This window comes from Phoenix dactylifera, chromosome 12, assembly GCF_051530095.1.
Source record: "Phoenix dactylifera cultivar Ajwa chromosome 12, Ajwa_hap1_PhDact_Kaust_v1.1, whole genome shotgun sequence".
In the NCBI taxonomy this organism is placed as follows: Eukaryota; Viridiplantae; Streptophyta; class Magnoliopsida; order Arecales; family Arecaceae; genus Phoenix; species Phoenix dactylifera.
This window is the reverse complement of record NC_143201.1, coordinates 8,395,020-8,405,712: the sequence shown is the minus strand read 5'-3', so window position 1 is coordinate 8,405,712 and position 10,693 is coordinate 8,395,020. Positions and strand designations below refer to the sequence as shown.

Sequence of the window (10,693 nt, the reverse complement as noted above, 5' to 3'; positions counted from 1 at the left end):
TTACAGATCTCATAACAACTTGTATTAGTCAGTAACATTTTCCATTGTTAGTATGATCCTATATCAGCTTATCTTATTTTTTTTGTATGGAGCTTATATACACTTATATAACCCCGAAGATGTACCGAAACAGAGAAATAAAAATAGTTTTCTCTTTTTTTAATTTTTTTTCTTCTGCAAATATTTTAATATGGTATGAGAACCACCAATAACGTAACCTGCTGCTATCATCTCTTTTGCCTTTGTTGTAACTATTATCGCCATATCTAAAAGTTTTGAAGACCTCCATTGCCGATCTATCAATTTTTATTCCCGAATGAATCAACACCAAAATTCTCTATTTTTTGGTGGATCCGCATATCCTCTGTTTCTTCACAGATTCTCTATTTCCTAATGAATCAATATTGATCTCATTAATAGATCTGCATATCCTTTATTTTTGATAAATTGCTACCCGAATATCCTTTATTTTCTATAGATCCGCAGCTCCTCTTCACTGCTTTTCTTCTCAGCTTCAGATCTGCGGTCGTCTCTCCTCACCGTCGTTCGACCTCATTCTCTCCATCTCCGATTTTATTTGTTGCCTTCAGCTCCTTCGCCATCCAATTCGAAGCCAAATTACTCCTCTTCAATCGTGCCTCTGCCTACGAGGATCGTCAACCTTCATTTGCCATCTTTTTGAACTCTATCCTCATTGCAACTATCATTTTCTATGTGTCTTTTCGCGGCCACATATTAGACAAGTCAATCAGCCACATAGACAGACATGTCAGTCTACCATGTCAATCGAGCACATCAGTCTGTCATATCAGTCAGACACATCAATCTACCATATCGACTTCTAAGTTGTTATGTCAATTCTTAATCTGCTACATCAGCTTTTAAGCTACTACTCCAGCTCATCTAGTACGTCAGTTTTTCGATACATTTGTGATCTAGTTTCCAAACTCAAGTTGACACCTATAGTACCATTTTGAGTTTGAGAAGAGATGTTTACATAATTTTAGGAATCACGTAACAACCTGCATCGCATATAATATTTTTTTTTATTAACGTGATTTTATATCAACCTATATTATTTTTCTTTATTAGCATGATCTTGTTAAAGTGATTTTAGGAATCACATAACAATTTGTATCAGCCAATAATATTTTTCATTATTAGTGTAATCCTTTATCAGGTTTTTTTTTAGTATAGAGCATGTACACAAGTATATATAACTCCTGAGATGTACCAAATATGACAGGACAGAGAAATAAAATCATTTTTCTCTCTCTTTTTCTTTTATTTTTGTCTTTTTCTGTAAATATTTTAATAATCCTCAAGAATACTCAATCCTACTATCTCAAAGAAACATCATAATAAGTCGCAAGAGGTGTAATTCACTTGCCATAGCAACTTACAAGGATGAATGCAGTAGAATTGAAAAGATGGTCAAATGCATGGGCTCGTGGTTCACTGAAAGAACATCTCCCTAAGAATTCTTTCAGGCTATTCATTTATAAGGGACTATGAAATAGAAATATGAGTATTCTCTGCCAGGATGCTGTCAAGTAGAGCTTCACAAGCATCTTCCAGAAGATCCAAGACCTGAAACAATGTAAATTGAAGCCAAATAAGCATGACAGCAAAACAAAAGTTGAACCTTAATAGTAGTAACAGGTAATAAACCAAAGGACACTTAAAATACTAAAAGATGGAATTTCTGCTCGTAGTTGAACTAAAAATAATTGGAATGCAAAATGTAAAACCGGTGTTATACAGGAAACAAAATTCTTATTCATTGGCTATAGGGCATTAAAGAGACACCAAAGTATGAAGGAGTTATAATGGTTGAGTAGGCCTTGAAAACAAGACCATGGCAAAGGATCTCTAGAGCTTACTCAAATCCAAGAAAAAGCTTGCAGAATTATGTTGCTTATCTATCTTGGCCTTCCATATTATAATGCATATCTATGTGGAAATCGCTAAGATATGAGACTGCATTAAATGGATTACGCAATTAGCAACGATTTCTCCGCCCCCTCCCCCCCCCCCCCCCCCCCCCCCCCCCCTTCCTTCCTCTTCTCTCTCTCTCTCTCTCTCTAGCGAATAATTAGCAGTGATTCTTCTCACACTTACTTCTTCAAATCCATGAGGGCCTCCATAGTAAGGATCTGGGACTTCAGTTTCCTCGTGTTTCTTGCAGTAGGAGCACATCAGCTTCACCTGAACAAGAAGGAAAAATCAAGATCACTAGTAAATGATCACTCAATTCCAAATTACAGAAAATGATCCCAAAGGTCATAATAACTTTACAAAACTTTACAATTGTTTTGTCAAAGGATTTACTGGCATTCTAGGCAAGTAGTCACAGATTAGTGCACAATCATAGTCTATAAAGGCAAATTTGGCCCTTGGGACTAGTGATCATCAAATTGGCATTCATGGATGCAAAAGAATACAGGCATGACCATGATGTGGGCAATCTAGGTGAGAAGAAGGCAAGCCTCGCAGTTACATCAGTCCACACTAGCCATGCATATATACATGAGGCAACAACTGGCCATCAAATTAAGGCAAACTATATAAATCACCCAAAGAAAAGCCCCACAAGACAAATTCATGAATATCCCCTGAAAAAAATGATGGCAAAGAATATGAATATGAAATGCAAAGATAGGAAGTAACAAAAATCCGGAATCTCTTCTTTGTGATGATAATGCCAAAAATATCAAGTTGGCTCATCCGTCTTTCTTTATGTTGATCGGTACAGGCCTCTTTCATCTTCTCTTTCCTATTTTTGGATTTGTTATTTGATTTGTTGTTTTTTTGTGCGTAATGCAGATTAACAATAGTTTTGCTATTGATAGGAATTCCACCCTTCGGGTTTCTAATCTTCGGCTTCGGGAAAAGAAACCCTCCGGGTTGAAAAGGATGCATCGAGGTTCGAAGGAGTTGTCCTCCTGTATGCATAACATATAGCCCAAAATGCACCTTTCCCCGCTCTTTGATCACTTTCTAGAATTGTTCCTGAGAAGTACAATATCGACTTGAATGAAACTATAGCACAGAGGAATGCTAGCGAGCGAACCGCCTAAGGTTCCGACTAAAACTCAAAAATGAAATAATTTTTCGATTCTCCTAGAAGCACCAGAGTTCAAATTTGTACATTATTTAAGCAGATATGACTTGTGCCTGGTGCAATGTAAATGTCTTGGTTTGATAAGTGCAATAGTGCGGTTCGACTCCTAGAGCAGCCACTTTGTGCAAAAAACAGCCATAGGTGAGAACTATCCTCAGTTCAACCCTTTCAAACCCCAGATCGCCAGGGCAATAACTACGTAACATCCTTTATAGTCTAGGCCTGTCCTAACTTATATTTCAAAAATAAAACATCATGTCTGCATTGACTTGCTTATATTTTTGGATTTTAAAGTGTGTCTCCAAATAACAAGAATTTTATTGCATATTTCCAAAATATTGCTTACTCTAAAATTCCCCCCCCCCCCCCCAAAAAAAAAAAAACAAAAAGATAAAATAAAATTTAAAAAAAAAATTAAAATGGGGGGATTCTTGCTAATTGATTCTTTTGAGTGGCTCGTTTTGTGTGTAAACATACAATTCAAGCTCAGTGCAGTCTTGATTTGAGCCAAGTTTTGGCTTGGCTCCATCATGATGTCCTGCTGAGGCTAGTGTGAATTGGGTGTGGCACAAGCTTGATGGCTTAAATTGGTCCCAATTGGACATGCTCCAATCTGTTCTGGACAGAACTTGTCATGTATAAGCTTGAACCCATTTTGTATTTGACTCAGGCTATTTGATTTGGACTTACTTTGTTTAATTCCGTTACTACCCTTCTTTCCATCCCCTTACTTGCAAGGAGTGGGCATTTTTGTAATTGACTCTTTTGTCTCTACATGATGAGAGAGGTGCCACCTCACCTCCTCTGTTTTCCATGTTCTGCTCTCATTCTTCACACGTTGAGAGGAAATGTAACCCTCCATCCCATTTGCTGGTGGAATGTGAAAGATCAGGACAAAACCCCACTCCAACCCATCCACTGTGCCAGCCTCCAAATTGGTGTTTTTCCCTTCCATCTGTGAGTTCCCACTATAATTTCCAATGGGCATGAGCTTAGAAGCAGAGAGGAGAAAGGAAGAAAAGATAGAGGAAAGGAAAAAAGGGAGAAAGTAGAGAAGATAAGAAGAAAAAAAAGCAAGAGGAGGATGTTTGCGATTCTCCATTCTCTAGGCTTAGTCAAAGCTAAGCCTCTCAACAAGGCTCTTCAAAGCTTCTTCCGAGAGAAGCTAATCAAGGCCTCATCCAAGCCAAGAATGGCTACACTTTGTTTAGAAGCATATCAAGGCTTCATCTAAGCCAAGCATGGCAATGATTCATTTAGAAGCATAACAAGGCTTCTTCAAGCCAAGCATGATAATGCTTCCTTTAGAAGCATATCAAGGGTTCATCCAAGCCAAGGATGGCAAATGCTTCCTTTAGAAGCATATGCAGGCTTCGCCCAAGCCAAGCATGGCAATGCCTCCTTTAGAAGTATTACAAGGCTTCTTCAAATAAAAGTTTGTTAAGGCTTCTTGATTAAATCCATTTGGACTTTAATTATTGCAAATTGCAAAATAAAGCCAGAACTTTGGCAAAATTATTGATGAATGCTTGATGATTTTCCATCATTTTATGTCCTATTGTTGAGCCATGACATATATGCTTAAAATTAGCATGGGTAACAAGCAGTGATCCTTGGATTATGCACCAAGTCTTCTTGGACCACTGATTGAATAATTGTGCAAGAGTTCAATTAAATTGAACCTGCCTGCATATTGTTTTGAAGATGAATCTTGACATGTGCTGCAGGTGAAAGGCATGTCAGAAGGTTCTTTTCAGGGCCAGTGTTCAACGGGACCCAAGTAGTGAGTACACACTTAAGGGTCAACACATTGTTGCATCCTGAGGACTAATTCGCCAAAAACCCTGCACTGTGGGGTGAATTAAGTCTTTAAGGAAGTGCTGCTAGACAGCATGCCTCAAGCTACTACCGGATTTTTTCTTGCTGTTTTTCTTTAAGAAAAGGAGTTATTTTATTTTTTGATTACCCCTACTGTATTTTTCACTCTTACCACACAGTGAATTTCGGCACCAATAACTCAAAGACTTGATTCTATTATGGAGTCCTCAAATATGCATCAGATTTTGTCATAAATGGATTGTGATCCAGACTTTGACTACATTACCTGGAGGTGGGAGGTGAGTGTTGTGCTAGAGACACAAGTTGGACCATATCAGAGCATCCTAAGGGCAATGAAAAGTCTATTCCAAAGAAAAGAGCTGCATATAAAACTTGGAAACAATGCAGGGGCCATCTGTTGCTATGGTAGACAGTCTCCCCAAGTTACCACAAGGAAAATTGTGCTAAAGACATGGAACAAGATTGAAGAACATTACAAAGAAGATGAGGACAAGAACAGAACCTGGTTGGCAACCAATTACTTCAACTTCACCATTGTTGAAGGCAAGCCATTATATCCACAAGTAATGGAACTACAAAATCTGACAGCCCGTCTTAAAGAGGAGGGCATGCCACAAGTAGAGATTTCCAAGTTGGAGTCATTCTCACAAAAGCTTCCCCACTCATGGCATTTTTTCTCCGTACTTGGCATAGGCTCGATTCGGTTCCATCCTATACCTTCTATCCTACGTCTTATCACTCGGAATCACATTCTATCACACTGGTCACACTGGCGGTACTTCTTGTTGAATTAAAAGATTGGATTAGTCTTTCTGTACCCACCCACCACCCAACAACAAGCTAAAGGCAGGAGCTTAAAAATTCGTCTAATTCGAATGCCCTAATCTTCATCCATCTTCTTCTATAGAGTTAGAGTAGCATAGGTTAGTGTGCACGAAAAGAGAAAATCAGACTCTGTTGGCTTTGCTAAACCAGTTATCCGAAGTCAAGCCTTGGACTTAGAAGGAAACTGTGACCCATTGATTGAAAGCTTGGCTCCTTCACAGTCCGCAGCAGATAGAAGGGTAGGTCTGTGATTCATACCATATGGCTTACTATTTCATTCGGTTGGCTTAGCTTTTATCCACCTTTGTTTTTTAAGATAAGTTTTTACACCAGAGGGAGTCTGCTTGAGTCTTTAGCCTTACTATATTGATTCGAGAGTAAGGTAATGACGGAGCATAGATTCTACAGATGTCTCAGTTTTCCAATTAGCTTATGCCCTGTCATAGTAGAGATGTGTCGTCAGGACAAAGAAAAGCCGATGAAAAAAAAGTACATTGTCCTCCTCATTGCTGATTTTTTGAGTCAGAGGCAGGGCAGTACCACAATCAAGTGATAGCCGCTAATGGTTAGCTTGACAGATTTTCTTTCCTTGGCACTCGGCAAGAGGTCAATAGTTGGGGAAGCACAAGCATCTGTAGAGAGGAATGTTCGCGATAAAGAATGATTTTCGAATCGAAAGGGTGTTTTTCACGTGGCCATGGTTAGTAAACAAAAGATAGAGGAATTGGAGGGAAAAGCTAAGGTTGGGGAGTCTCTCTCTAGCACAAGAATCCACGATTTAGGGGTTTGGTGGTCTCGCTTCTTTATAAAAAACCGAAAAAACTTGACTTTCTCTGTATAGACACTCGTTGAGTATCACAAGGTCCCAAGTCCAAGTCTCGAACTGGAATACTACTGGTGAACCAGATATATAATAGTAACGACCGACCAGCTGTATAAAAATCGAGGTGTATGTATGTAGGAATCGGCATTCAAAGCCCTTCCCTTTGCGGACCAATCCAGGAGCTGGGCCTTACGTGATAGGGGCTAAAACTCCAAAAATCTATAACAACTCCCTATTCCCGAGAGATTGACGTCGGGTGGAGTCGATATGATACATATATGCAGAGTTGAACCGATCTTACCATACGTGGTTTTTTTGAGATCTTCCTTCCAAGCACTTGACCGTTGCTATGTCGGTAAATGGATTGGGAGGCCAATGCACCCTTAGAGGTTTGGGAATGACCCAAACCTATTGATTACCCCACCTGCCTTGGGAACATGCACAGGAATCCTAGACATTGAGGGGGAGGGTAAGGTTTCATATCCCTTCGAGACCATTCACAAAATATATTGGATTAGATAGAACCTATGAAGAAAAGGAAAGCAGGTCAATTTCATCGGATTATTTCCAGTCTAGTCTAGAATCAACACCAAACGAAGCTTCATTTTACAAGGCTGAAATAATATGCTTTTTCCATCCGTTTTGTTAGCTTTGTGGAAGAAATGAAAGTAGGTGCTATTTGCACCCTCCTTTTTCAGATCCCGAGGGATCTTACAGAACGTTTCTTTACTAAAATCGGCCCCAGTGTTATGCCTTAGGAACTGGGCTCCATTCTAAAGCCAGCCTCCTCTATCCAGATCTTTCTATTTATGGAAGATTTTCCCCCTGATCTAATAGATTTGATGAGCCTCCTTCACGTTCGGGCTCAGAAAGAGTACTCACATCCCTATGAATGCTTGATGATTTGCATCCTTGATTTTATATCCTATTGTTTAGTCATCACTTTTGTGCTTAAAATTAGCAAGGATAATGAAGTGGTGATCCTTGGATGATGCACCAAGGCTTTTTAATCCGCTGATTGAATAGTTGTGCAACATTCCAACTAGGTTGAGCCTACCTGAATATTGTTTTAAGAATGACTCTCAACATGTGCTACAGAGCATGAAAAAGAGTGGCAGAAGATTTTTCTAGAGGCGGTGTTCCACAAGACTGGAGGAGCGTAAACTTAAGGTTCAACAGCTTGTTGTATCCTGGGGACTAATTCGCCAGGAACCTTGCACTGTGGAGCAAATTAAGTCTTCAAGAAGTTTGCTAGACAACATTCCTCGAGCTATTTTACAATTTTCTCTCTTTCTATTTTTTTTTAAAAAAGGACTATTGTTATTTTTGCTTACCGATATGTATTTTTGACTCCATCCCATAATGAATTTCGGCACTAAACACAATTAAGATGCAACATACTAAGATGCAACATTAGGTACAGATGTTTACATGAAGAAAAGATGTTAAGTAACATTATGCTTAGTTTAATCCTTCATTGTAGGCATATATCTTAGTCTAATAATTTCCAAAACAAGTATAAGTTAATAAAGACATTTTATTTTATTTTAGTTTTGCAATATGAGACCTTAAGGTAGTTTCATCAATTGGAAAATGACATGTGAGGATCTTTTACACATGGGTTTTGAATCCCGGTGGGATAGGGGCTGTCTCGACCATCCCGTCCCATTCATGTGAGAAACGAGAACTATGATAGGACTTCAAAACCCATCTATGTAGGTAAAGAATAAGAAAGAGGAAAGAAAGAAAGGAAAGAAGAAAAGGAAAAAAAAAAGAAAGGAAGAAAAGAAGAAGAAAAAGAAAAGAAAGAAAGGAAAGAAGGAAAGAAGGAAAGAAAGAAAAAGGAAAGAAAGAAAGAAAGGTAGATGAGAAAGAAAGAAAGGAACAATGGAAAAAAGGAAGAAAGAAAAATAAATAAATAAATAATAAAGGAAAGAAGAAAAGGAGAGAGATAGAGGGTACCTACAGCACACTCAACTGGGATGGCTGCCACGACAGAGTGCGACAGCATGGCGTCCCATTCCATGGTGAAACTTGGATACCTCCATCCCGCTAGATTTGAAACCATGCTTTTACATACTTATGTTACAATGTCATGTGTGGACTCAATTGCCTAACTTCAGTAAGACAGTGTTTCCTATATTTTACAATCCATTTCTTCATGATTAGAGCCTTATATAATATCGAAAGATAGATTTTCGCTCATCTGAATTTTACAAATTGTAGTCCAGACACTGTAATCCAATTCCCCAAGGTGCTTATTTTTCTCGTGTTTTCCAGGTATTTTAACTTTTCCACCAACAAAATCCATTAAGCTTATGCCTAGCCTGCAGTAACCTTTTTAAGACATTTATCGTTTTCTATTACCAGTTTGAATCATTCCTTTAGTAAGAACACAGTTTAGAACAGTCTAAGATGCCCAGAAAAGATCAAAGTAGAAAAAATGGAAAAGAAGAAAGTGATAATGCCCATGAGGAGCACAAATGTAGAGAACTTTATTTCTTTCTTCTTTATTTTTGATTTTCCCCTTTTCTTTCTACCAGAACAAAAAAAAAATGGTGAAGAATAATCATGACAAAGAGTATTAGCAATTTCAACAATACCATCTCTTCAATTTAGCATCATGCTTGCAAAATTCACATTCAACTAACTCTGCTATCATTTTATTTCAACACATACATAATAACAAGGTGTTACTTGCTCACCTTCTTCGGGGCATCTTCTGGGAGGGGCTCTTTGAATCTCCATCTCTCATAGGCACTCAATATATCATCTGAGATATTGATCAGAATCAGAAAGCCATATGACTAGCAAACAGAGCTTTTCCCTTACATTCCAAGTAAAACAGAAAACAGAACATAGAAAAGGCCCCTCTACTACTCCGTACCTCTGTTTTGCATGTCCATGGCTAGTATGAGATCAAACTCCTTGAAATCGGAGGGGCGAATCGGCCTCGAGATCGAAGTCACCTCGATCCCACGCCTTTTGGATGCTGCCCTCATCCTTGAGTCCGCTGGATTACCCTTCAACCCCAAGAGAAATAAACCAGTTAATCGCAGATCGTATTTATATATATAAAGGAATGCAGGGAATTATCAGAGAGTTACTTCGTGGTAGCCGATGGTGCCGGCGGAATCGATCCAGAATTTGGACTCCAATCCCCTCTTGCGGACAAGGTCTCTGAACACGGCCTCCGTGGCAGGGCTTCGGCAGATGTTGCCTGGAAGGAAGAGATGGAGAATTAATGCTAAGGAGACCCAAAGTAAGGAGGAAGAGGTAAGGATGGAGCTATAGCTTTCCAGGGTCTGGGATTGGGAAGGCTCACCGAGGCAAACGAAAAGCACGGAGAAGGGCTTGGACTCTGCAGCGGATGGCGCCGCCATGGATGCTGCTTGCTCTGCGGCGGCGGCGACGGCGGCGGCGGCGGCGGCGAACCGGAGAGAGGCGGAAATGGGATTCCGAGAGGGCAGATGATGATGGGGAGGATGAGAAGAAGAGGGGAGGGGATGTGAATAGAAGGTTTTATAAGGGAGGAGAGTGGGTTTAGTAAGACCAAGAAAGGGGAATGAACCAAGTTGGCAGAATGGTAATTTCGGTACAGTTGCCGCTGCTGCTGCACTGAAGCTTAAGGCGTCTCTCATGTCCCCCTTCTGCCCACCGACCACCAATCGGAAAGAAGACGAGAGTGGAGAGAAGGGTCGGGAATGGTTATTTTCGTCGCTATGCAAAATCCGGTGGTCGAGAATAGCAATCACACAAATCGCCGATGCTTTGTTTGGGCCCGGTAGCAAATATCTCATACCTCATGCTTGTCATCCGGTAGGTCCAAATTTGGTCGGGGTTGTATACAGGCCTATTCAAATCCCGGACGCTACGTCTGGCCCGTCCGAGCTCAAAGCATTCCAGATAGATTCATAGATTCGGGCTCGGATTTACATCGATATCGCCCAAGCTTAAAATGTATATAAAAATAATATATATCACAAATGGATGCCTTAGCCCACCATTAGGTCTTGGATGCCGATTGATGACATCTCCTCTCTCTACTTCTCTAGTCATCCGAGGCCTTCGCATGCCATTCT

The 10,693-nt window shown here is 39.8% G+C and overlaps 1 protein-coding gene across 1 annotated transcript; it reads right to left on the bottom strand.

Annotated features, from left to right (window-relative positions):
- Positions 1 to 1,240: 1,240 nt before the first annotated feature.
- LOC103715403 (protein-tyrosine phosphatase) lies at positions 1,241 to 10,371 on the bottom strand. Its single transcript, XM_008803018.6, has 6 exons — positions 9,937 to 10,371; positions 9,719 to 9,831; positions 9,499 to 9,634; positions 9,317 to 9,384; positions 2,122 to 2,208; positions 1,241 to 1,590 (listed from the first exon to the last, which is right to left on the bottom strand). The coding sequence occupies exons 1-6, from the start codon at positions 10,250 to 10,252 to the stop codon at positions 1,510 to 1,512; spliced, it is 801 nt and encodes a 266-aa protein (XP_008801240.4). The 5' UTR covers positions 10,253 to 10,371; the 3' UTR covers positions 1,241 to 1,509.
- Between the last annotated feature and the right edge of the window lie 322 nt (positions 10,372 to 10,693).

Bases quoted from the DNA above. Each gene is read 5' to 3' on its own strand.
- LOC103715403 (XM_008803018.6), bottom strand. From the start codon at position 10,252: ATGAGAGACGCCTTAAGCTTCAGTGCAGCAGCAGCGGCAACTGTACCG. The intron at 9,832-9,936 runs GTGAGCCTTCCC...TCTTCCTTCCAG, and splicing joins CGTGCTTTTCGTTTGCCTCG to GCAACATCTGCCGAAGCCCT. The intron at 9,385-9,498 runs GTACGGAGTAGT...TCAATATCTCAG, and splicing joins CATGGACATGCAAAACAGAG to ATGATATATTGAGTGCCTAT.